A 24,822-nucleotide genomic window follows, 5' to 3' on the forward strand; every position below is an offset into this window, starting at 1 on the left:
TTAGGAATAGTTTGATGCCAATATTTCTCCGAGGGGCTGGTGGATGACGAGGTCATAGGGGTTTCGTTGGCAGCTAAGCCTGATGTTTGGACGAGAATTTTGTATATCTAATCATTTCTTCTTTCAGTGAAAGAGATTTGTACACCTAAAACATAAGGTACCGCTGCAAATGATTGGACCGCGGGCTTTCACCTGTGTATGCGGGCGGTTAAGGGCTGGACGGCTAGCCGGGAAAGTCCTGCATTGGAGGCAGTGACCCTTATGAGTTACACGATCTGCGAGATAGTATGGATTGGTTCTGCGCTGATGTCGGGGTGATGCTTGTGTTCTGAATAAGGCGGAATGATGTAGGCCTGCAACGGCTGCGGGAAGTAACAGTGCACGGTAGGTCTCAGGGATACAGCCACCCTCCTCCCTTCTAGCAGCGTTTTGCGTAGTAAAATGTGGCACTAGGAATATATTTCTCTGGGGCATTTCTAATCTTGAAATGGAAAAATCCAAGCGAGCTACCGAGGCCAACTAAATGTTCAACTAATACCCCCGAAGCCTGCTAGGTCTGCCGCTCCACCGTAACGTGAAAACTCTCAACTGACCTTCCACAGCTGAGGCGAAGCAAAATGCCAGACTTGGTAGACAACGTCGATTCGAACCCAGAAGGCCCGCGAAACATAGGCACATGGTCTCGGGGCGAGCATACTGCCCCCGGACTCATCGAATGGATAACAGCGGTGCCAGACACCTTGGAGACATATCTGCCAACTGTCGAAGAGAGAATACCCATAGAGGAGAGCCGACCAGAAGAGACTCGTACCCTGATGATTGATCACCTTTTCAACGATGGGCGCAGGAACGCCTTAATCTACAGGTGCGTTGAGCAGCCTACGCATCTGCGCGATGCCATCACACGCATCCAAAAGCCCTCCTCGGAAGACAGGCGTGCTCTCAGCAGAATTATAGCGACACAGGTCCGGCCCCTGTACGTCCACTTTCGGATTCATCACCCAGCTTTGCGGACCGAAAGTTTTGTCTTCTTTGGGGATCCTAATAAACCAGACTTTACCAAGCCCTATGTTCTCGATTGGGGGCGACAAGCATCTCCCGAGATGTACCAACATCCTGAATACCAAGCAGACAAACCTCTCTGGCCCTATCAAGTCTGGTCTTTGATGATGGTGCTGTCTGAGATTGCTGAGTGGCAGCCGCTTGACAAAGCATTCCAGGACGACGCGGAGTTGCGGAGCAGGAAACTAGAGAGGAAGCGGCTGGTGACAAGTCCGGGTTGGAAGGGTGCCATGACCGCCGAGATCTTCCAGTACGGCTTCGGATTTCTCGAGAAGGATCGCAACACACTTGAGGAGTACAGCGAGTGGGAGATCAAACGCTTCTATGATAAATTGTGCAAGCTTCTGGAGCCGTTGTGATATTCTGTCGAAGAAAATGAGCACGATGCCGTCTCAGTGTCATCTGCTTTAATAGCTCATTAATAGTCACTGCCTGCTCTATATTTTCTTTGTCTATGTCTTAATGAACCCCCGTATTATTAAGACTCTGGTACTGTGCTCTCGTTAGGAGATCTTGGAGAGGACTGGCCCTTTAGGTCAATGGAAGGTCGTGGTGTTGTAGTTAGTATTACTAGTATTATGTAAGTAAATCATTTTTTTAGCTAGGAGACTCTTATTCCCTTAGGATATTAAAGAGGGCTTGTGTCATAGTCGTCAACCCCAGAACCGCCGTCATCAAAAGCTTGAAAGGAAATAAGGACATCCAAATCCGGATCGCCGCCTGAGTAGTAGTATCCAGGGTGGATTATTCTTACTTGACGACCAAATGAGTCTTGAACGTTAGGAATAAGATGTGACTCGTTGATTATGTCGTAAGCATGCGCCATATTGCGATGATGATAAGATACTATGATGACCGTTTTGTTATGTTGGTGTTGTTTGTTTTGGGTTGGCGGAATCGGATTAACTAATTCCGTTGCCTTTTTTTTGTCAAGCCCATACACCTCCCGCCTTGGCGGCTCTTGGCGAATCGATTTGCGACAGAGCCTCAATATCAGAAGTTCAATTTAGATATTGACTTGATATTAGCTATCTACTGAGACAGTGTAGGTAGTCACTTTTGAGTTACCGTTATCTGTAAACCCGAAAACAAACTTAATTTAACGGATTTCGTCAGAAGCAATAAGAATTCTGGGGCTTAGTTATCAACGTCGTCATCACCAACGTCTCGTCGCTTGCGACTTACAGGACCTAATGATCAGCTCATCTTCGGTGGTCCGTATTGAAATGCCGATGATTCCACTTCGTTCGAGTCTCTTTTAGCCTCGTCTCCAAAACAATAACGACTTCATGCTCTCATCTCAAAAAGGAACACCTCCGACCCAACGGTCAAGCTCCGAAAACAAAGTGGAACGTTGTGAATATTCATTACTCAACACAAATCCAAAAAGTCGGAGAACAGCCTGGGGAAAAGTAAAACCCCTCAGGGTCGCGGGGTCATATCGCGGAGTGCCTTGTAAAATCTGTAAAACTGGTCATTTTGTCATATTTCAAAACGTAATAAAAATCATTTCTCCAGAGTCGTTAATACAGGGGATTGAAACTCAACAATGAAGCTTTTTTCTCTCGCCACTAAGCTCCAATTTAATATTCCCACATGGCACGGCAACCCCGTTGAGAAGCCGGTCGATGCCGGTCCTAAGAGTTATAATTCCCTGATAAAGACCGTGATAGCTATGCGTTTATGCAATATCTGCCGGTTCGGCCGGTCGACTCGGTTAAGACGGATGAGTTAGCAGACAGCACGGACCAGAATATGTTCAAAGAGCCGCAAATTGATTATCTGCCTTATTCATGAACAATATCCAAAAGTCACCAAGCTGAGGAACATCTCCACTGAAATGGGCCTCAAAGATAGACAGCTCCAGGTTCTCCTCACCCTGTTAGAGTTATTTTTCCAGAGGTCTCCTGATTTTTATCTCCAATTGTTCCTTAGTTGGGGTAATTCAGCTAGGGAGCCGCATATCCGTTCATGGGGGAGCTAGATTCATTCTAGTCTGGCCATAATCACGTGTTTCAAACCAATTAAAAAGGGTTGGAGATATGACATGCCTAAAAAAGGGCGCATAGGAGAAGGAAATTTTGTTTGAGACTAAAAGGCCGCTGATTCCGGAGCATGGTCTTGGTTTTGGGAGAGTCGGCTCCGAAAGGCGCTATTGTTGCAAGCATAGACTTCAGCTTAGAAGATCTCCATATGTATGGGTACTGGATAGAGGGACAGGATAAGACAGACCCCTGTAATCATTCGATGAGTGTTCTAAAATACTGCATTACTTGCAGGAGTATAGCTGTCTTGGGCAGCTGCCTGCTTATGCAATTCATCAACTTACAAAACATTTTATACCATGAATGACTTCTAGAACATGAATCGAACTCAGCGCTCAAAAGCCTCATCCAAGGATCGCCTGCCCAATCCCCAACCCAGACAATCACCCCAAAACAATTCTAGAACAAAAAGAGATAGGCCCTTCCCCGGCCCGGGACATAATCCCCACAACGTCATCCATCCTATTCACCGCGAAGGGGGGATCGTCATCCCTAGACTGTCACGGCGACATGGGCTAGGGGAGGCAAGAAAACTTAGGACCTCTATCCTAAATGACAAAAAGATTAAGGTAAATTTAGTATAGGTTTTAGTAGAACTTAGACTAGTTATTTTTGATACCTTTTCTGGGTCAGAAGTGTTCTTGCTCCCTGAGGATGGGGAAAAGCGACTTTGTTACGCAACCACAATGACGCCCCCAGAGATAGCTACGATCGCCGAACTAGATACCAAATAGTCCAAGTTACAGCCTAGCCTAACAGGAGAAGTGATCCTCCGTTAACGGGCTTGACGTCTGGCATTTAAATACCTGCTTTGCTAACCTCCAAATATGTCACACCCTGACCTCACTTGATATTCTTCCCCATTTCAGTACTCATGGAGTCCCAAACACCACGGGACAGAAATGTCCATATTGATGATTCAGCTGCTTTAGAACAGCTCGGTCATAAACAGGAACTCAAGCGAAACTTTTCCAAAATCTCTCTTCTCGGTCTCGCTTTTGCTATTCTCAACACATGGACCGCCTTGTCAGCCTCTATCAGTCTCGCCCTCCCCTCCGGCGGCCCCAGCTCCGTCATTTGGGGTCTCATCGTCGCTGGTATTTGCAACTTGTGTCTAGCTGCTCCTCTGGCTGAGATGTTATCGGCTTATCCTACTGCTGGTGGTCAGTATCATTGGGCTGCTCTTATTGCTTGGCCAAAATGGTCAAGGGGTATTAGCTACGTCACCGGTTGGATCAACGCTGCCGGTTATGTCGTGTTGACGGCGACGGCACCTCTGCTTGGAAGCACATTTGTTATGGACTCGATTACCTTCATGCATCCTACTTACGAAGCCAAGGCGTGGCACCAATTCCTGATTTATCTGGCCTTCACCCTCATCGCCCTTGTCATCAACGCCTTTGCGACTCGACTTCTTCCTCTCTTCAATAAAGCCGCCTTCCTATGGAGTATCTCTGGATTCATCATCATCAGCATAACTGTTCTGGCCTGTGCTGCTCCTGATTATCAAAGTGGTGCCTTCGTCTATGGAAAGTTTATCAATGAAGTCGGCTGGCCTGATGGTCTCTCTTGGATGCTCGGACTTCTTCAGGGTGCCTTTGCCCTTACTGGGTTCGATGCTGCTGCGCATATGATTGAAGAGATCCCCAACGCTCGAAAGGAAGGTCCCCGAATTATGATCTGGTGCATTCTCATCGGCATGCTTTCCGGTTTCATCTTCCTGTCCTGCCTCCTGTTTGTTCTCAAGGACGTTCAAGCCGTTATCGAGTCCCCCGCCGGAGCTCTTCTGCAGATGTACTTCGACGCTACCAACAGCAAGGCTGGAAGTATCTGCCTCATCGTCTTCTCCATCGTCTGCATGGTTTTCACTGCCACTGCCATCATGACTACCAGTGCTCGCATGACCTATGCTTTCAGCCGTGACCGAGGTCTTCCCTTCAGCCATATCTGGGCCAAGTATAACGACGCCCTCGAGGTCCCCCTCAACGCTCTTCTCTGGACTACAGTTTGGGTTATCATCTTCGGTCTGATTCTTCTCGGAAGCTCAAGCGCTTTCAATGCTATCACTGCAGCTTCAGTTGTTGCTCTCGGTACGTTGTCTCTTCCATCTCTATCTCTTCTCAACTAACATTTCAAAGGTGTCACCTACGCGATCCCTCCCGCCATTCATCTCCTCCGCGGCGGAAACCTACTTCCCGAAGACCGACCCTTCAAGCTCAGCACTCCCGTCCGATGGGTTTGTAGTCTTGTTGGCATTGCTTGGGCTATCCTCACCACCGTCCTTTTCGTATTCCCACCCGAGCTTCCCGTCACTGCCACCAACATGAACTACTGTATCGCTGCCTTCGGAGTCATCCTTCTGATTGCTGTGGTCACCTGGATCGTTGATGGTCGAAAACACTACAAGGGCCCTCTCATTGAAATTAACATGGATGGTGCCACTCTTGAGGGTGCATCTATGGCCGAGACCACATGCACTTCAAATCCTGAAGATGATATGAAGAATCATCATGCTTAAATCAGCGTATGTGCTGTGAACATATCTAGAGCGTGGATTTAACAACAGACTATCATCGAATAGCTAGATTAAATACAAACCGTGTATTATTCCTTGAATTCTGCTCTATGTCTAGTGATTTTCGATGAAGAATTCCTCCTTCTGCCGACCAGCCTTTATTGAAGCAAAGAAGAAAAAGATTGCAAGATATCGTTACAAGGAACCATGACCCTGGTCAGTCCTAAAAGGGACATGGACCCCATGCGGTCAACCCTGTCAAGCAATCTCAGACGTCATCCTTGGCAACATAATCGCTCAATGAAGGACCAACATTGGGAACCGCAGCTCTGTATAACTTCGAGATGGTATACACATATGACTCCCTGCTGCTACCCGGACAGATTCGACTTCTAAAAATCATTCCTGGAACTCAGAATGTCGTAGTTTCGAGCCAGATGAGTGTTACCCACCTTGATGACAATCCAATATACAAATGTCTGTCATATACCTGGGGCGAACCTGGCGGAGATGAAACGGATGAGACTTGGTCACGACCGACTCAGGCTATCCTTATCGATGGGATTGAGATGCATGTCAGACAAAACCTTTACAATGCGCTCATTGCACTCCGTCAATCCGGAAGTCTTGGACCCATATGGATAGATGCTCTTTGCATTAATCAAAACGATATAGAAGAACGAAACACCCAAGTTGCACAAATGGCAAATATCTATAAGAATGCCGAAGAAGTCATCGTCTGGCTCGGTCATGAAAGAGAATACACCCAGACAGCAGTGGCTTGCTTTCAAAGGCTACCCATCACCCGACAAGAACTCCTTTCAGATGAGCATATCGTCCTGAGAGACAAAGTATTCGCGTCGTGCAGCTTCACAGACTCAGAACTGCTAGCCATGACTCGTTTCTTCACTGACCATGCTTGGTTTGGACGGACATGGACACTTCAGGAGATGTGGCTGGCTCGAGAAATGACATTTGTGTGCGGGACAGTCTATGCTTCTGTTGATGTTATCCTTGCTGGAAGCAGTATTGCACATGATTCTTACTCGTCGAGGAGTGTTACGGAAGATATCCAAAGGACACCAGCAATTACGTGGCTGATGAACTTCACCTACGACTTGATAGCTAAATTGAAGAAGGAAGTTAATGGGACGTCCCCTTCGCCGCTTGGGTTTGAAGTGGACTATCATCGTGCGAGGCATGCTACAGATCCTAGGGACAAGGTTTATGGCCTGCTGGCAATATCTGGTAACCTTTCCCCATATCAAAACAAAATGACCTGGCTAATGAATGTCAGATACGACCACGGCAGATACTTACATGAAACCGGTAGTTGCTGACTATTCAAAACCGGTCCAGGAGGTATTCTCGATAGCTGCAGCACATTGTCTACTCAACACAATAGGCTGGCGAGGCTTAAGCTATATCGGAGACCGCAGTAGGTACCGCATCCCTAATCTTCCATCTTGGGTTCCGGACTATACACAAGCTATCCCTTGGAGACTTCTTCAGCGACGAAGTGAAGATACTTTCACGACAGCAACTCACCAACAAGTCTGCATCGAGTACGATATCACCTCGCCATACATCTTACACACCCCATATTGTTACTTCGACACGATTGCTGCCGTCACAACTGCATATTGGGAAGATGTCGAGGGATGTTCTCAGATGATTGAAATTTTGAATCTCGCTTTGAGCCCATTTCCTGTCAAGACGTTCGGAGAAGACAATGTCCTGTCAGTAATGGCCAGAACCTTGACGGCTGACCAGGCAGGAATATATGACTATGATTCATATGATTTTGTTGGTCAGTTTGGAGAGATGACATATGGCATGCTAGGGCTGAGCATTTCAGAGACGAACCCAGATATGGTATATCAACTACTCGAAAACACCGAGGCCAGTCTTTCCAGAGCTTTGTTTTTGATAGGAATTCGGGACCATGGAGACTTGCTGCCAAGTTTACTACATCCTTATCGACAAACATACAAAACAGTGCGACAAATCGAGTTGGAATCTCAGCCCAGCAGGTCTCAAAATCAGAGCCTGAAGACTCGAACCTCGTTGATACAGCTTGATTGGAGTTCTGCATCCCACAAAAGAAGTCTTTTTCGGACGAAGAAAGGACATCTCGGGCTTGCACCCCAGACTATTCAGGTCGGCGACGAAGTGGGCATATTACAAGGCGCTGAAGTTCCCCATGTATTTCGTCGAGATTCGGGTGCAGATACGTCGTTGAACTTAGTTGGGGATGCTTATGTTTATGGGATTATGAATGGAGAATTGGAACTTGGGGAACTGGAGTTCAATAGGGTTCAACTTGTTTAGACGAAGGGCATGGCTTGGCGATACAACCTCTGAATACGTGTTGCGGCGCCACGGCCGAGCTGTCAGATGTCACTGACGTGGACGGCTTCACCCGAGTACGACGTGGACGAGGTGACGCGAGCGCCAAGTTATCAATTAAGCTTAATTATATCGTTGCACGTGCGAGATGATACGAAAAACAATGCCTTGTGTTGCGTATGCAAGGTTTGGACATGGGTTGGGGCCATCTTTATGTGCAATTGAACAATAATTGGGAAATTCGAGCTCTCATAGTAATCGTACGTAACAAGAAATGGTATCAAAATATTCACATAAGTCCAATGCCTTCGTATACGTGCAATTCCCTCTCCGTCGTGACGTGATCTATGATTTCATCTCATAAGTCGTGATTTTGCATGACGTGCTAATCATATCCATACGCCGTAACTCCTGTCCTTATCGGACCTGACCTATTCTGGTCAATTGAATTGATGCATTGTAAAAGCATCATGAGGTATTGAAGCGAAGGTTGCTATGTTGCAAACGCTTATTGTCGTGTCGGTCGCGCAGCACTTATACGTAATAACGTGTGCCGCGATCAGTTCCATAATATCCAGGCGATCGTCCACGGCGATGACTGCGGGATCTCGAGTCTCTAACAACAATTGGAGGGGGTGCTGAGATGCTTGATCGATGCGATCGTCTACTTCGAGAGCGATGATGATGTCGTCGAGGCTCTTCCTTGTAGTGATACCACTTCTCCCGTTCTTGAGGTGGTGCGCCCAAATTGAGACACGACCGAATAACCCAAAGAAGAAGAAGAAAGCCAGCAATCGAACCAATGACGATACCGGCAATTGCGCCTCCGCTCAATGTTTGGGCACTGTTGCCATTATCGCCGGACGAAGTAACAGTAACAGTCTCGGTGTTTTGCCGAGCCACTAGAGTTGGAGGAGGAGACAATGTTGGAGAAGAGAGGGCTCTGGTGAGGATGGCACCCAAGCCGAGATCTTGCGGGGAACTGAGCGGAGCCATTGATCACGACGATGACAATGAGAGAGTGATGAGACGAGTGCAAGGTGGTCAATTTTGATGTGGGATGCAGCTCGGTTTAAGTACAGCCTCTAGTGTCAATTAATGAGTGATTTAGCAAACCCAATTCTCATCAATGGGAGGCTGGGATAACATAACATAATGGATGAACTATAAATGAGAGGTTTTGGACGTCATAACATCATCAACATGGACAAAATGTCTGTCATCACCGATCTCACTGCAACTCCCCTCTCACACGAGACCTTTTAGAACTCTACCTTAATCCTAGTACCTGGTCTTGGCTGGTAGTGTCTACTTAACCCTTCCGGTTAATGTGTCAGTCTCATTGTGGTAATTGATTGCCATATTTATGACGTCTACAGCTCTTTGTTCTCAGCCATATCCTTGCTCGTTTCGACTTAGCTCGGCCACCCAATTCAAGAAACTTGGTTAATTGATGCGCTAAAAAACGGCAGTGCCTGGAATTGATCCAAACGTAGGAGCTTTTGTTACGAAACTTTCGTCCCATTGGCTCGTGTTTTCTTTTTTATGCTTGCCAATTGGGCCGAGGCTGATTGACATTCAAAGGAATCAAAGGCTTATCCACATTCACATTCATGGATGAGATTCAGCTGAGCAATTGCATGTGTTGCTGAATGCTTGTTAATTCGAACTACCGAGGTTCATGCAATATTTATCTCGTTTTATATCCGAGACATCCGATCTTATCATATGAGCCTCTATGAGGTGGCTGGTTCGATATCGTGAAAGAATTGGCGATGAATTTTCAACGACATGGTCAGAGCGCTCAAACACAAGAACAGTCTTATAATAGAAATTTTATTCTAACAGACCTCTTCATTCGGTGGAGCCATTCGATGTGTTTAGTCAATGTCCAGTTTCACCTCTGAAATCATCATTTTGTAAGCTGGCTATCAAACATATCTTGGAGTACAAAATTCGGAACATGAGAACTCTTACATCTCAAGGACAGTCAGTTGGAACCTAATTCATTATAAACTACATAATAGCTATGAGAGACTTGATTTTGATGTTTCTCAGCTGTTATCGACGTTAATCTAGCCTCTATTATCGCTACACTGATGAATATCATTCCTCATGATTGTTCCCATTATGCCACTGGAATTAGAAGCTACTATATGAGTTGAAATGATAAGTTGACTTGTCCTTGACTTATTTTTATCCACTGAGAGACGAGCTAATATCATTTAAAGCAAGAAACCTGAAGCAACTTCCTACAGCAACAACTTATATCATAGTTACATACATGCAGCATTCAAACTATCTAAATAGCTCAAGCGATTTATATACCAGTCTAACAAAGTTGAAAGCCTTTCAGCAAATCATATATTATCATATCATACTTTGTATGAATCAGACAATGTCACGATTCCCGACAGTCGGGAATTTCCCGACTGATCACAGTATCAGAACGTGCTACCATGACCAAGCAAATCGCTACAGGAGGTTATTACAGCTGTGAATATAAAATAACATATATCCTTTCTACGACTTTTGATATGACTAGACCCAGGTTTAGACCTGTTGAAATCTGTCTCATAAGAAAAAGAGAGAGAGAAAAACGGAAATCAGTATTTCGCTGGTAAACAGATTACCTTCAATCAGTATTATGCCTCTCACTGTCTCTATAGAAACACTATCGGAAGGACATAGTGATAAGATCCGTAGATAGGCTTTCAGGCCTTATTTCACTCTTTCCTTAACCATGTTCAAGATCAATACTAACGTGTACAAATCTATGTGGAGCGCGGTAAAGCGCGGCTATGAACGCGGACCGAATAAAGCACCAATAGACTCACATTCCGCCATTCCGGCTAACATTACTAAAATGAGGGTCCTTTGTAAACGACATGGTCATGAGGTTCCATGTTGGTGGGGAGATTCTTGTAGATTAAAGGGCGCTGGATATCTATAATTTTTGATAACGAACACTCTTGACCTTTATTGATCTAAACCACTATCACCACACAATATCGTCATTATGACTCGAACATATCGAATTGCTGTTCTGGAGTGCGATACGCCTTTTCCTTCTGTTAATGAAAAGCGCGGCTCTTATGGAGACATCTTTCGTGATCTTCTAACCAAGGGTTTGAAGAATGAAGCACTTGGTGATAAGGGCAAGGATGTGAGCCTTGACCTCAGCAAATGGGATGTTGTCACAGCTCAAGAATACCCGAATATCGAGGATGCTGATGGTTTCTTGTTGACTGGAAGCAGTAAGTTTCTTTATCAAGTCGTATCTGCAAAGCTAACAGGGTACAGAACATACATCTTTCGCTGATGACCCTTGGATTTTGAAGCTTGTTGAGTTTGTCAAGAAGGTTTATACGACGACTGAGAAACCCATTGTTGGAATCTGCTTTGGCCATCAAATCATTGGCAGGGCTCTTGGTGCAAAAGTTGCGGTGAGCCCTGGTGGATGGGAGGTTTGTGTTGATAGAATCAACCTCAACGAGACCGGCCAGAAGCTATTGGGTGTTTCGTCTCTCGTAAGTACCACCAAGCCTTTCTATAAGACGTCACTGACAGAATAACAGGGCCTTCATCAAATGCACCGCGATGCAGTCCTAGAAGTTCCTGAAGGTCTGGTCAGTCTCGGCAGCAGCTCAAGGTGTGAGGTTCAAGGACTCTACAAGCCTGGGCGTATAATTTCGTTCCAGGCTCATCCTGAGTTTGACGATTTTATCATGCAGGAGATTATGGAGGCCAGATATGCCCAGCAGATCTTCTCAAAGGAGATGTATGAGGAGGGTATAACAAGAGCGAGGGCGCATCATGATGGACTTCTCGTGGCTGCGAAGATTTGGGAGTTCCTTCTTTAAACAATTAGACAATATAAACCGTTTTATTTGACCAAATCCAACGTAATTTACTCCACATAAGTGATAAAAAATAGTTCGACGGTGGCCTCGTTGATGTGCTCAATCTCGACAGCCACCTGGCGTAGCTAGGTGCTCATATTGAGGACAAAGGAATCGGTGGTGACGGTCATATATATGGCATCTGTATTGCATGTGCCTCAAGGACTCTATTGTTATATATCGAGGCGGGTATCTGGGATTAATAGTGTCCTTTCATGCAAAAGAGATCCAGATCTGACGCTCACGCATCGCTCTACACAGCGTCCAAGGACTGACTTGATCCGGGGGCTGCTCCCAAATATGCTCCAGCAATACTAATGTCTGTCTCATATTTCCCAATCCAATTGTGTCTAACATAGTTTGCAATCGCGTCCTCAACACTTGCTGGACTGTAGGATCTGACGTGCTACACCCGATAACGGCGAGTGGCCAGCAAAGACTCGTATTTATCCTGACCGAGGCGGGGAATTGATCAAGTAATGTGACTGCTTCAGCGACGGCCGATTCTACCAATGCTCGTTGGAAGCTGCCTTCAGGTTGCTGATGGGGTTTGCCGAGGACGGTCCAGAGATATAAAAGGGCAGCTTGTTTCCAGACCAATCCAGCAAGACGTGTATATGGCGTGACAGAAGGGTCTGGAAAGAAGCCCATTACTTGAGATTGAAGGAAAGCGAAGTTGACAATGTTGTCGGGGCTTGGTGAAATCTCTCCATCGACAGTCGGCGAAGACATTACTTGCCCAAGGTGAAAGATCTGGGAGATAAGAATGAGGATTTCGAGCCAGCAGCCACATAACTGGCCGACATACTTCCTCGCGACTAAATTTCTGGCCCGGACTTCAATGTCAGGGCTGAGTAATGACTGCGAGTTGTACTGAGGATCAATCGAGATCATGCTGGTGGCTGCGATATGCATGTAGTACTCGATTAGAAAGTCTGGCAAGTCGTCATATACCATATTCTGCGTCCCTGTGAGTAATGTGCTCACTAATGACTTGGACGCTGTTAAATGATCAAATATTGTGCCGTGAATGTCTCCTTTGGCAACCTGTAACATGTTAGTCAATGATCATGTAATGAAGTGAGCGGTACCGACCTCAGTTAAACACATAATGAGACTACCGACGGTCAAGACGAGGGTGTTCTCGGCGTTTCCAGATACATACTCATCGACAACGTTCCTAAACATCCTTAACGAGTCGGTGTAATATCTCTGTGCGATCTCATCGCTTGGATGTCTCTCTGCTGATGCTTGACGATGGGCAGCACTCTGAGCTAGGATGAGTTGTAGCACAAGAGGTTTTGAGAAGGCCAATGGTATAAGCTTGGCGATGAAAGGGTTGACGTCTGTGGACCCATTGCCCATGCTATTGGCCGTCCGCGATAGGTAGTAACTGAGGAGCTCATATGACTGATGTCCTTGCTCAGGTAACATCGACATTGGCATCGTAATAGCTCCATTGAATGAGAGTCCTGTGTCTGGGGAGGGCGGCAGAGCGAGAGTGAGAGCATTGGCGGTATCTGCATCCCATGTTGTGATGACAGTCGGTGAGTCTGATGAGTTAGATGACTGTGATGGAGATAACTGATCAACATCATCAACAGCTTCAATGATATCCACATCAGCTTCAGCATCGACCATGTGGGTGTCCCCTTGCCCATGCACCGGAGAACTGTCGCCATTCTGGGGTACATCGGGATTCTCAGCAGCTCGGTCCTCCTCCGGCACCGGGTCCGGTATCACCGGGTCATTCACCGAGTCCGCATCCTGACCCTGTCTCAGCGAAGCAACACTCTGCTGTGAGCTTGTAGATGCAGCACCAAATGAAGACCGTGATGGTCCCTTGACAGGCTGTGGTTCAGGCCAGATACAGTCGAGCTTATTGCGTTTGCAACCGCTGCAGATTGGTTTACTACATTATCACGTAAGCCAGGTCAAGAGCACTGTCTGGAGAGTGGTTTATAGTACCTCTCGTCGCACTTCTTTTTGCGCTTCCTACAGGTAAAACAGCCCGTCCTACTGCGGATTATAGGCACGGGACGCATTGAGGGGTTTGGGGTTGGGTTTGTTGGTGACGGTGACATATTGAGCCCTCTTTTTTTGCCACCGAAAAGACTCGGTGACAAAGCAAGTGGATTGCTTGGCTTTGTGTGGGAAACAAGCAGTACAATACAGCGCGGTTAGAGGTGAACACAGGCACAATCAATCAGGTGCAATGCAAATCGGATGGAGGCTCCGGAATAAGCGAGACGAACCGCAAAGCAACGTCCGTGGCCTTGGGAGTGGATCGTGTTTGTTTTTGTTGTGGGGGAGTCAAATCAAGGCCACGGAGAATGCTTCTAGACTAATGCCACTTCAGTTCAGTTACATAACGGGAATAATTGGTTACCCTGTACCGAGCCACTTCATCCCCGTTCACCGAGTCAGCTTCTAAAAGTGTTCTAGGCTCAGAGATAGCGCCATGTACCATCAGGTAACTCACACCCGGCCCTCCAAGACCAAACCTCCGAGGATCATGTGGGACTCTTCCACCCCCGGCTTTAGATCTCGACTCAGTGACGTTTGATAAGATTGACTCGGTGACATGGACCATTAGGTACGTACCGGTATCTTGATCTCATGCTCCGGTCCTGGAACTCATGAGCCGAAGGCGGCGGACAAGGACATTCTTATTAGATCTTGTGCTGCTCTGGCTTGGACTTGTTGTTTGAGACTGTATCGTAATTTCATCTTCCTTTTCCTTTCTCCTCAGTTTACGCAGAGATACCCCTCATAATACACATCATGATGAATTTGAGGCTCCTTCGGCAGCAATACCTTCGCACAAAGCCATCTCTGGCCAGCCGCGTTACCACCAGGACATTTGCTTCTCAGTCTGATGTAAGTCTTCAATGAAGCCAAATACAACAATACCTGACACTCTATAGCTTCTCGGTGCCAGCCTCGAGCAAGGTGACCCCGAGATCCACGCCATTCTCAAGCGTGTAAGTCACTCCCCATATACCAATTGGCCCAATCTCACACCATTGTAGGAAGAGAAGCGCCAGAACCACTTCATCAACCTCATCCCCTCCGAAAACTTCACCTCGCGATCCGTTCTCGATGCCCTAGGCAGTGTTATGCAAAACAAGTACTCTGAAGGCTACCCCGGCGCACGATACTATGGTGGTAACGAACACATCGATGAGGCTGAGCGTCTATGCCAAAGACGTGCCCTCGAGACCTTCCGTCTTGACCCTGAGAAATGGGGTGTCAATGTTCAGCGTAAGTCTCATCTTACCCTCTGATACTCAGCCAATGCTAATAATTTCAAGCCCTGTCTGGATCTCCCGCCAACCTTTACGCTTACTCTGCTATCCTCAACACCCACGACCGTATCATGGGTCTTGACCTCCCTCATGGAGGCCATCTCTCCCACGGCTACCAAATCCCCAACAAGAAGATCTCTATGGTGTCCAAGTACTACGAGACCTTCCCCTACCGACTGAACGAGGAGACTGGTCTGATCGACTACGACAAGCTTCGTGAGAACGCTCTTCTGTACCGTCCTAAGGTTATCGTTGCTGGTACATCTGCCTACTCCCGCCTGATCGATTACGAGCGCATGCGTGCTATCGCCGACGAGGCTGGTGCCTACCTTCTGTCTGATATGGCTCACGTTTCTGGTCTCGTCGCTGCTGGCGTTATTGGAACACCTTTTGAGGATTCTGATATCGTTACTACCACCACTCACAAGTCCCTTCGCGGACCTCGTGGTGCCATGATCTTCTACCGCAAGGGCGTTCGAAGCACGGATAAGAAGGGCAAGCAGATAATGTATGATCTTGAGGGCCCTATCAACGCTTCAGTTTTCCCTGGTCACCAGGGTGGTCCTCACAATCACACCATCACTGCCCTCGCTGTTGCCCTTCGCCAGGCTCAGACGCCCGAGTTCAAGCAGTACCAAGAAAAGGTCCTCGAGAACTCCCAGGCCCTGGCCAAGCAACTCTCCGAGGGTCTGGGCTACAGTCTCGTCTCAGGCGGTACCGACAACCACCTCGTCCTCGTTGACCTCAAGCCCAAGGGCGTCGACGGCGCACGCGTCGAACGTGTTCTCGAACTCGTCGGTGTAGCCAGCAACAAGAACACTGTCCCCGGTGACCGTTCCGCCCTCAAGCCCGGTGGTCTTCGTCTCGGAACACCCGCCATGACAACGCGGGGCTTCAACGGCGAGGACTTCAAGCGCGTGGCTGATATTGTGGACCGCGGTGTGAAGATCACTCTAGCGGTTGATAAGGATGCCCGCGCGGCTGCTGAGGCCAAGGGTGCTAAGAACCCTGGTACTGTTAAGAACTTTTTGGAGTTCTTGGGTGATGGATCTAATGTTAAGGAGATTAAGGCGCTACGAGATGAGGTCGCTGAGTGGGTTGGAGGATTCCCTCAGCCTTGGCTCAAGTCATGATGTTTTTGATGAAGAGTGAAGATCATTTTTGGCGTTCGGAAAATAGTATCACAGCAAAATTTACATGAGTTTAAAGAGTCTATTGCATGATTCTCACCAATATTATTATGTTGTAGCTGTCTTGATCGTCCATGTTGTAATCATGATGGCCCAGAGTTTTGGAAGTTAACCTGTTTGCAATAAACACCACGGCTGTGTAATAACCACCACATCAATGGTCATGCAAGTTTGGGCCCGACTTGCTCCAATAACAATTGACCCAATTGACCAAAATTACATGATAAAATTGCCTTGCACTTCATTCCCCGTAGCCAAACTCCGAATATCTCACTCCTCGGAATTCCAAAGCTTCCCCGCATACCCAAAAAAATTATTTCAGGGCCCTTGGATCTGGGGTTATCGGTACTTGACTCAGTGAAAGATGTCAGTAGTGAATACCTTTCACGAGCGGCTAAAGCTGGCTACACCGCCTATCATGACATCTTTTTGGCGAGATAAGAGGTACCGCTACGAACAGTTGTGGGTACACAGAAGTACCGCTCATGACCTGATTCTCCAACTGTTATGACGCTACGAAGCGCCGCTTGAACTGGGGCCGGATAGTGACTCCGAGGTACTTGACCGGAGCGCCGCCGAAGACGGGGGATGAGAAGTGCTAGGGATTGTAAATGGGGAGTAGGACACCTAAAATCATCATCATCATCATCTCAAACATTCACATTCACTCATTCAACCTCAGTTCATTCCTCACTCACAATGTCTGGTCTCTTTGCTCGTCAAGCTTGGGCTTCTGCCTCTAAGCTCCGATCTACTGCTCTTCGAGCTCCCAAGACTGCTTTTACCTGCAAAGTCAACAGCGTTGCTCCCCGACGATGCTTCTCAGTTTCCATGAACCGTAAGTACTGCCTCCTTTTTGAAGCTCAATCAAATCTAATGATCTTTAGTCCTCGCGAGGAAATACACTGAGAGTCACGAATGGGTTGACGTCGCAGCCGATGGCAAGACCTGTAAGTTCATTCGTCCGGTTTAAAGTTCATCAATTAACATCCCCAGGCACAATTGGCATCTCCAACTACGCCGCTGAAGCTCTCGGCGACGTTGTCTACGTAGAACTTCCCTCCCAGGGCGAGGATGTTTCTGAGGGCGAGTCCTTCGGCAGCGTTGAGTCCGTCAAGTCTGCCTCTGACATCAACTCTCCTGTATCGGGATCTGTCGTGGCGGTCAACGATCCTATCGTCGACACACCCGCTGATCTTGGAAAGGACCCTGAGGGTGAGGGCTGGCTGATCAAGGTTGAGGCCGAGGATGTTTCTGCCCTTGATTCATTGATGGACGAGGCTGCTTATGCTAAGCACCTCGAGGAGCATTAAGCGATGGTTTTTGTCTATGTTAAATAATTGGTGATTTAAAAGCAAATGATATCAGAATTTTCGCATTAATTTTCGGTGTCTCAAGGCACAGTTTGCAGATTGTGTTCATGTTTGATCATAACGAGCGCCTAAGTCTTAAAGCAAGAGACGTTGTCTTTTATGCCAGTCATGCTCACTCCACCTGTGATCAAAATTCTACTTGGATATTTGAACTCGTAAATTTCTAGTTTTAGAACTTTTATTCTAATCTCGTCATATCTCGCAAAACTCCGCCAATACAGAGATCAGTTCGCCTTGGTTGAATAGCTTCCCAAAAACCATTCCATATGCATGTCAGGGACCCATCATGGTTGAATATGATATATCTTTTCCCGCTAAAACATAAAAACAATCGCTTAATATGATCCATCCACCATCTATCGTTAAACCATTACTTCTTCCTTTTTATCTACAAGTTCTCGGATCCCTCAACGGGAGGACATGTGCAGAACAGGTTGGTGTCACCATAAGCGTCGTCCACGCGACCCACAGAGGGCCACATCTTCTTCTCCCGGAGCCAAGGCAGGGGATAAGCAGCCTCCTCACGCGTGTAAGGGCGGTCCCACTCGGAAGAGAGAAGGTCTTCTTGAGGGTGGGGGGCGTTTGTGAGGAGGTTGTTCTTGCGGGGAACCTTGCCAGATTCGACGTCGGCAATCTCCTGTCGGATCTGGATGAGGGCATCGCAGAAACGGTCAAGCTCAGCGCGGGACTCAGATTCTGTGGGCTCGATCATAAGTGTTCCTGAGACAGGGAAACTCATGGTGGGAGAGTGGAAGCCATAGTCTGCAAGACGCTTGGCGATGTCGGCAACTTCAACTCCAGCGGTCTCCTTGAAGGGACGAACGTCGAGGATAAACTCGTGGGCGCAGCGGCCGTTGGCATTGGTGTAGACAACCTTGTAGTGGGGGAGGAGACGGGACATGATGTAGTTGGCGTTGAGGAGGGCGGTACCAGTTTGCTTGGTAAGACCATCTCCACCCATCATGAGGATGTAGGTGTGGCTGATGGGGAGAATGGAGGCGCTACCCCAAGGAGCGGCACTGATGGGAGCAACGGCAGTGCTGTCACGCTCGGCACCGATGCGCTGAGGATCAATCTCGGGGTGACCGGGGAGATAAGGAGCAAGATGCTTCTTGACAGCAATGGGGCCAACACCGGGACCACCACCACCGTGGGGAATACAGAAGGTCTTGTGGAGGTTGAGATGGCAGACATCAGCACCGATGTCACCGGGGCTGCAGAGACCGATCTGGGCGTTCATGTTGGCACCGTCCATGTAGACGAGACCGCCATGCTCGTGGACAAGATCACAGACTTGCTTGATCTCGGGCTCAAAGACACCGAAAGTAGAGGGATATGTAACCATGATAGCAGCAAGCTCATCAGCATGCTTAACACACTTGGCCTTAAGATCCTCAATATCCAGGTTACCAGTCTTACCGTCACATTTGACAGTAACAACCTTCATACCAGCCATGGCAGCAGAAGCAGGGTTGGTACCGTGAGCAGAAACAGGGATAAGGCAGACCTTTCGCTTATCTCCATCACGAGCCTCGTGGTAAGCCTTGATGCAGCGAAGACCAGCAAACTCACCCTGAGCACCAGAGTTGGGCTGAAGAGTGGTAGCGTCCATGCCAGTGATCTCAGACAAGTTCTTGGCGAGAGAGCTGATGAGAGCTTGGTAACCGGAAGCTTGCTCGACGGGGGCGAAGGGGTGGATGTTGTTGATGCCGGGGTCGGAAACAGGAAGCATCTCGGTTGTGGCGTTGAGCTTCATTGTGCAGGAACCAAGAGGAATCATGGAGTGAACGAGGGAGACATCCTTGGACTGGAGGTGGTAGATGTATCGAAGGAGCTCGGTCTCGGTGTGGTATTGGTTGAAGACGGGCTGCTCGAGGTAGCCGGTCTTTCGCTGGAGAGAAGCAGGGATTTGGTCGTTGAGGAAGGTAGCCTTGTCAGACTCGAGAGCAGACTTGAACTCGGCCTCAGAAACGCCAAAGGCCTTGACGAGGTTACCGAGGCTCTCGAGGGTGACGCCCTCGTGAAGAGAGAAGCCAACCTTGTCCTCAGCAACACGGCGAAGGTTAATACTCTGAGACTCGGCGTTCTTGTGAACCTTGGCGATGGCCTCAGGGGATCCCTTGAGGGTGACAGTGTCGAAAAGAACAGAGCCATCCTCGCGAAGACCCTCAGTGTGAAGCTTAAACTCGCCCTTCTCAAGGATCAAACTCTGAGCAAGACGGGTCTTACTCCAGATATCCTCAGCAATAGTCTTAAGACCCTTAGGACCGTGATAGACAGCATAGAAAGCAGACATGTTGGCGAGAAGAGCCTGAGCAGTGCAAATGTTGCTGGTGGCCTTCTCACGACGGATGTGCTGCTCACGAGTCTGGAGAGCCAGACGAAGAGCAGGCTTGCCGAGACGATCCTTAGAAACACCGACGAGACGACCGGGAATCTTGCGCTTGTACTTCTCAGAAGTAGCGAAGAAAGCAGCGTGGGGACCACCGTAGCCAAGAGGAACACCGAAACGCTGGGAGTTACCGATTGCGATGTCGGCGCCAAACTCTCCAGGGGGCTTAAGCATGGTAAGAGCGAGAAGGTCGGTGGAGGCGCTGAGAAGAGCCTTCTTCTCGTGGACGATATCGGCAAGAGCTTGGTAATCATGGACACCACCGTGGGTATCGGGGTACTGAATCAGGGTTCCAATGAGGTCGCCTTCGACTTCGCGAACGAGCTTGGAGTTGTCGGCGAGGACATCGCCAATGACGAGCTTGATGCCGAATCCCTCAGCTCGGGACTGGAGGACGGCGATGGTCTGGGGGTGGCAGTCCTTGGAGACGACAAAGACCTTCTGGCCCTTGCCCTTGGGAGCGTTGGCCATAGACATGGTCATAGCCTCAGCAGCGGCGGTGGCCTCATCGAGAACAGAGGCATTGGCGATGTCGAGACCAGTCAAATCGGTGATAAGAGTCTGGAAGTTGAGGAGAGACTGAAGACGGCCCTGGCTGATCTCAGCTTGGTAGGGGGTGTAGCTGGTATACCAGGCAGGGTTCTCGAGAACGTTGCGCTGAATAACAGCAGGAACAAGAGTTCCATAGTAACCAGCACCAATGAAAGACTCGTAGACCTTGTTGTTCTTGGCAAGCTTTCGCATCTCCTGCTGGATGTAGTGCTCAGTGCGACCATTAGCGGGAACAGCAGCTTCCTCGCCGCCCTCATACCACTGTTCAACGAGGTTCAGACCCTTTTGCTTCCTCCGAACCTGCGGGGGAATAGTCTGCTCGAGAAACTCCTCCATGGAGCTCACGGGAGGGTCCAGCACCTTGAGCATTTCTGTCTGCTCGCTGGACTCGCTGCCAATGTGTCTCCTTGAGAAGAGCTCATGCTCGTGCAGCTTAGTGCTGCTCTGGGAGTCGACGAAGCGAGGGGCGCTGACTTGGGCTGTAACTGAGAATGCCCGGGATACGCCATTGAGACGAATGGATTGTGTGAGACGTGGTTGAAGGGTGATGGGAGAACGACGAGACTGACGGCAGAGCCGTTGTCCAATACGAGTGGCAGACATCATGATGGGATGATTGCCTGTTAGACCCCTCTTCAACACAATTCAGTTCTGAATTATGAAGAAAAGAAAGAAAGGAAGAGGGAAAAAAGACTGATTATGAGTATGAAGTGTTATCAAAAACACAGCCCGCATCCAAAGATTTTAAGGGTACATGAGCATGAGTGGCGTCGGCCGTCATGGTCCGATCATGTCGCCGGTTCCTTTCTCCAAACCGGCCGGGAAAGGTACATGAGGGTACATCTGGATCTGAACCTTTCCAGAAGACATTTCATGTGACTCGGTGAAAGTGCCAGCGCGGCAACTAAAGCGCGATAAAAGCTGTGATTCGTTGGCTTTGACTCAGTGAAACTAAGTGACTCGGTGAAAGATAAGTACTTACCACGCTTACCTTACCCTATCGCGCGCAAATTCACCGAGTCAACGGTAATTCTTCACTGAGTCAAATGCACCATAACAAATCAGGTGGTCGGTAAATGAGCCGCGGGGGTCTTATCGCTTGATTTTTAGGCCAAGCTGGGGTTGGTTCCACTGTGTTCTGCCCTGAAAATACTTCCTCGGCGTTGGACCGAAACCTGGGCCCGAGCTCGGGGTGGCCTGGCCGGTTCTTTTGTTCGTCAGTTGATTTGATGTTCATGATAAGAATTTATTGGTACGCCTTCTAGAAATTCTCTATGCAGGTTGTCCTTGTGACAGTCTTAGACCACATCAAATAGACTTTGCACGGATTTCCGGTGTAGAAGCCGGGGTTGCAATACCGGAATAAAGTACAAGCCCCCACTGGCCAGGGCTGCCAGGGTCTCCAAACTCCGATGTCTTGGCATAGGGTAGCTGCACTTGGACCAACGACAGAAAAACCTCTACTTCGAGGTCTTTCGGTAATACAAATGAAGTGTGATGAGAAAATAGTTGCTGGATCTCCTGTAAATCTTTTCATTTATGTTTCTTATGATTTCACGTCGTGTTGTGATACAAACCAGTCATTCAAACCAATGCTTTCGCAAGAGAATCACGCATTGTTTTAGAGTTACTTCTCCTGAATGTCGAAAACATGATGAGTAACGTCTAGAAATAGATGATTAGGTCGAAACAGGTTTCACAGTCGCTAACAGCTGGAGTAAGCAACCATCCTTTCTCCCTGACGTATTAGTGCTCCATAGAAATCAAAGCGCTATTATAATCAAGGGAAGTCCGTGTAAGTAAAACAAAGACAGGTAGAACAAGACATGAAAATCCCATCAAGCCTTCTTACATTTGATTATGACGAAACGGAAAGACAAAGGCCGTGCCTGATAAAGAATACATCATGTTCATCAGTTCAGGTATAGATTGTGAGCAACTGTTGCCCGATGACAGCCATAACATCAACGTTTAAGACCCAAGATACAGGAGCACTCTGGGCTGAAAGGCTCAAGTTATTCAACAATTAAAGATCAAAATTTACAGATCAACACTTTTAACCATGTTAACTAGATCAATTCAGATAAGGCTACCTACTGGTGCACCGCTTTGCGAAACGCACTTTCAATCTTATATGCTCAACTACATCACAAAGCAGATCGAAGTCAAACAGCAGTCAACAACAACAAGCAAGACACAGTCGGGACCAACTCGAGTTCAACCACGACGAGTTGCAAAAGACAAGCATCCACTTGGAAAGATTACAAAGAAACGTGGAGCAGATGAAGATTTGTCAAAGTCCACAACGAAGAAACGGAAAACCAACTATCCGGTACACAACTCGAAGGCATGGAGTTCATTCATCACATTAGAAAAGCAGCAGGTGAAGGAGAAGAAAGATGCTACAGAAGATAAAGAATTCAGCTGCCCCTTTGGACCTACTCCTTGGGCATGCAAAGAATGCATATCCGAGACAGCCGATTCAACTGAAGAAAATCTGCTATTCATGGGGGAGCCCACGGCACCTCAGGCTAATATGGCACCTGTTGGCCGTCCTCCAAAGCTTAACATATGGAAGGACTTTGGGACAGCAGAATTTGAGATGTCTCAGGGAGAAGGTTTGTCATATGTTATCGATGCATGCAGACAACCAATGTTCATGTTCCTGTGAGCTTTTGGCCACTATAGAACAGTATCAGGGAACATTCAAAGGACCACAAACTTTATGAGATACTAATAACCACGGTATGAGTGAGACACAAGTATGCAAGAGGTATAAGTGGTGATCAATTGAAGGTAGCCATGTTATTGCCTAATCTAGCCCTATAACCAGCTTGGGATACAATTGCCATAGGAGATTGTGCCTGGTTCCTCCTAGATACAACCCGTGAATTGTCATAAGCCCGAAACTTTCTCTCCATATTGTGATATGTCGCTTATATTCGTTGTGGTTGAGTACGTGCTCGTGACATGGAGGCCATTAATTGGCAGTTGACCTGTCCGATGACGAACATGAGGGTGAAAGAGGCGGCCTATTCAGGACCAAGAAGACCTGGACCAAAATGACGAAGGTGAGAGCGAATATAATGGTGAGAGCGGCGGGAATCGTCACTATCGCCACTTCTATATTTATTAGGTCAGCTCTGTTTGAAAGAATTAAGATTGGCTGCGTGAGGTGCAGGTCTGAGGTGCCTACGTACGGTCGCAAGACAAAATACCAAAGAAGGAACCCAGCCAAGCCAAGAGAAGCAAAAGTGAAACCGATAGCCGCCAGAGCCTTGCCCTTTTTATTATCCACAGGTTGAATCTCGTCGTCGGCCATGATTATGGTTGTGGTTGTGGTTGTTGTATTGGATATATGGGTGGTGACTGCACTTGGGTAATGATAAAGGAAAGAATGTCTTGGGAGGAGGGAGGAAAAACTGTATATTTATGATTCAATATATTATATAGAGTTTTCTATCGCTCTCTTGAGAAGCGTCATGATTGACATGGAACTTGTGCGAGAAAACCCTTGCATGTTTTATGAAGCTGTCACCAACCTCCACTGCCTTACACATAAGAGCGGGTTGTGCGGAACGCTGTATAAATAGAATGATATGTAATTCGCTACCGACAAGACATCAATAATGCCAAATTCTACATAGTATGACAATTGACTTCAACTGATGCCAGAAAACTCAACAAAGGCCACGTAGATGCCAATCTGTCGACGGGATTGAACATGCTTCAAAACGGGACGGTTTCCAGGCAGTTCTTAACTGATCAATGGACCGATATCGAGCTAAAGCTATTGAAGCACCCAATGAGCAACAAAAGTACTCTGACGTGATTCGTCTGAGAAAACTTACATATACCTCGAAACAATGAAAGTTGGTGACAACAGGTAATAGGGAGGACTGTTTATGTCATCATCTGTAACTTAACTCATGCTTATCCATATGGAAAGGTTATGAAGTCACCCATACTTCTCGTTGAACTTGGAGCGAAGTTTGGGTAACAACCCTGACAGGCTTTGCCACTCGATGCTGCTGTCCGTAAGTCAACTGGCCCGCCGTACCATTCTTCGAAATAGTCACCTCTGTGCAAAGCACATTTACTGCTAGGAGCGTTCTATTACTAGTCAAATGTCTC

General features: G+C 47.6%; 10 protein-coding genes across 10 annotated transcripts; 7 read left to right on the top strand and 3 right to left on the bottom strand.

The window, feature by feature from the left end:
* Positions 1 to 412: 412 nt before the first annotated feature.
* Positions 413 to 1,632, top strand: BKA55DRAFT_557334 (uncharacterized protein). Its single transcript, XM_046191788.1, has one exon. The coding sequence runs from the start codon at positions 618 to 620 to the stop codon at positions 1,419 to 1,421; it is 804 nt and encodes a 267-aa protein (XP_046053651.1). The 5' UTR covers positions 413 to 617; the 3' UTR covers positions 1,422 to 1,632.
* Positions 1,633 to 3,919: 2,287 nt separating this feature from the next.
* BKA55DRAFT_557339 (amino acid/polyamine transporter I) lies at positions 3,920 to 5,723 on the top strand. The gene is made up of 2 exons (XM_046191789.1): positions 3,920 to 5,197; positions 5,246 to 5,723. Exons 1-2 carry the CDS (start codon positions 3,982 to 3,984, stop codon positions 5,623 to 5,625), a joined length of 1,596 nt encoding a protein of 531 aa, XP_046053652.1. The 5' UTR covers positions 3,920 to 3,981; the 3' UTR covers positions 5,626 to 5,723.
* A 106-nt stretch (positions 5,724 to 5,829) lies between these two features.
* Positions 5,830 to 7,953, top strand: BKA55DRAFT_660514 (heterokaryon incompatibility protein-domain-containing protein; the record flags this gene model as incomplete). The annotated part of the gene is made up of 3 exons (XM_046197556.1): positions 5,830 to 5,838; positions 6,006 to 6,870; positions 6,920 to 7,953. 3 exons carry the CDS (start codon positions 5,830 to 5,832, stop codon positions 7,951 to 7,953), a joined length of 1,908 nt encoding a protein of 635 aa, XP_046053653.1.
* Positions 7,954 to 8,105: 152 nt separating this feature from the next.
* On the bottom strand, positions 8,106 to 9,122 carry BKA55DRAFT_557342 (uncharacterized protein). The gene has a single exon (XM_046191790.1). It carries the CDS (start codon positions 8,965 to 8,967, stop codon positions 8,506 to 8,508), a length of 462 nt encoding a protein of 153 aa, XP_046053654.1. The 5' UTR covers positions 8,968 to 9,122; the 3' UTR covers positions 8,106 to 8,505.
* A 1,868-nt stretch (positions 9,123 to 10,990) lies between these two features.
* Positions 10,991 to 11,834, top strand: BKA55DRAFT_534881 (class I glutamine amidotransferase-like protein; the record flags this gene model as incomplete). The annotated part of the gene is made up of 3 exons (XM_046189642.1): positions 10,991 to 11,228; positions 11,275 to 11,501; positions 11,550 to 11,834. 3 exons carry the CDS (start codon positions 10,991 to 10,993, stop codon positions 11,832 to 11,834), a joined length of 750 nt encoding a protein of 249 aa, XP_046053655.1.
* A 252-nt stretch (positions 11,835 to 12,086) lies between these two features.
* Positions 12,087 to 13,918, bottom strand: BKA55DRAFT_685405 (fungal-specific transcription factor domain-containing protein; the record flags this gene model as incomplete). The annotated part of the gene is made up of 3 exons (XM_046198787.1): positions 12,087 to 12,920; positions 12,969 to 13,785; positions 13,842 to 13,918. The coding sequence occupies 3 exons, from the start codon at positions 13,916 to 13,918 to the stop codon at positions 12,087 to 12,089; spliced, it is 1,728 nt and encodes a 575-aa protein (XP_046053656.1).
* A 739-nt stretch (positions 13,919 to 14,657) lies between these two features.
* Positions 14,658 to 16,314, top strand: BKA55DRAFT_534883 (serine hydroxymethyltransferase-domain-containing protein; the record flags this gene model as incomplete). Its single annotated transcript, XM_046189643.1, has 4 exons — positions 14,658 to 14,753; positions 14,801 to 14,857; positions 14,906 to 15,137; positions 15,188 to 16,314. The coding sequence occupies 4 exons, from the start codon at positions 14,658 to 14,660 to the stop codon at positions 16,312 to 16,314; spliced, it is 1,512 nt and encodes a 503-aa protein (XP_046053657.1).
* Positions 16,315 to 17,070: 756 nt separating this feature from the next.
* BKA55DRAFT_685407 (glycine cleavage H-protein-domain-containing protein) lies at positions 17,071 to 17,684 on the top strand (the record flags this gene model as incomplete). Its single annotated transcript, XM_046198788.1, has 3 exons — positions 17,071 to 17,209; positions 17,259 to 17,321; positions 17,368 to 17,684. 3 exons carry the CDS (start codon positions 17,071 to 17,073, stop codon positions 17,682 to 17,684), a joined length of 519 nt encoding a protein of 172 aa, XP_046053658.1.
* A 201-nt stretch (positions 17,685 to 17,885) lies between these two features.
* BKA55DRAFT_557349 (glycine cleavage system P-protein-domain-containing protein) lies at positions 17,886 to 21,644 on the bottom strand. Its single transcript, XM_046191791.1, has one exon. The coding sequence runs from the start codon at positions 21,292 to 21,294 to the stop codon at positions 18,133 to 18,135; it is 3,162 nt and encodes a 1,053-aa protein (XP_046053659.1). The 5' UTR covers positions 21,295 to 21,644; the 3' UTR covers positions 17,886 to 18,132.
* A 1,106-nt stretch (positions 21,645 to 22,750) lies between these two features.
* On the top strand, positions 22,751 to 23,359 carry BKA55DRAFT_685409 (uncharacterized protein; the record flags this gene model as incomplete). Its single annotated transcript, XM_046198789.1, has 1 exon — positions 22,751 to 23,359. One exon carries the CDS (start codon positions 22,751 to 22,753, stop codon positions 23,357 to 23,359), a length of 609 nt encoding a protein of 202 aa, XP_046053660.1.
* Between the last annotated feature and the right edge of the window lie 1,463 nt (positions 23,360 to 24,822).

Source organism: Fusarium redolens (genome assembly GCF_020744475.1).
Source record: "Fusarium redolens strain MPI-CAGE-AT-0023 chromosome Unknown BKA55scaffold_3, whole genome shotgun sequence".
Taxonomy (NCBI): Eukaryota; Fungi; Ascomycota; class Sordariomycetes; order Hypocreales; family Nectriaceae; genus Fusarium; species Fusarium redolens.

Bases quoted from the DNA above. Each gene is read 5' to 3' on its own strand.
- BKA55DRAFT_557334 (XM_046191788.1), top strand. From the start codon at position 618: ATGCCAGACTTGGTAGACAACGTCGATTCGAACCCAGAAGGCCCGCGA.
- BKA55DRAFT_557349 (XM_046191791.1), bottom strand. From the start codon at position 21,294: ATGATGTCTGCCACTCGTATTGGACAACGGCTCTGCCGTCAGTCTCGT.
- BKA55DRAFT_557342 (XM_046191790.1), bottom strand. From the start codon at position 8,967: ATGGCTCCGCTCAGTTCCCCGCAAGATCTCGGCTTGGGTGCCATCCTC.
- BKA55DRAFT_557339 (XM_046191789.1), top strand. From the start codon at position 3,982: ATGGAGTCCCAAACACCACGGGACAGAAATGTCCATATTGATGATTCA. The intron at 5,198-5,245 runs GTACGTTGTCTC...AACATTTCAAAG, and splicing joins AGCTTCAGTTGTTGCTCTCG to GTGTCACCTACGCGATCCCT.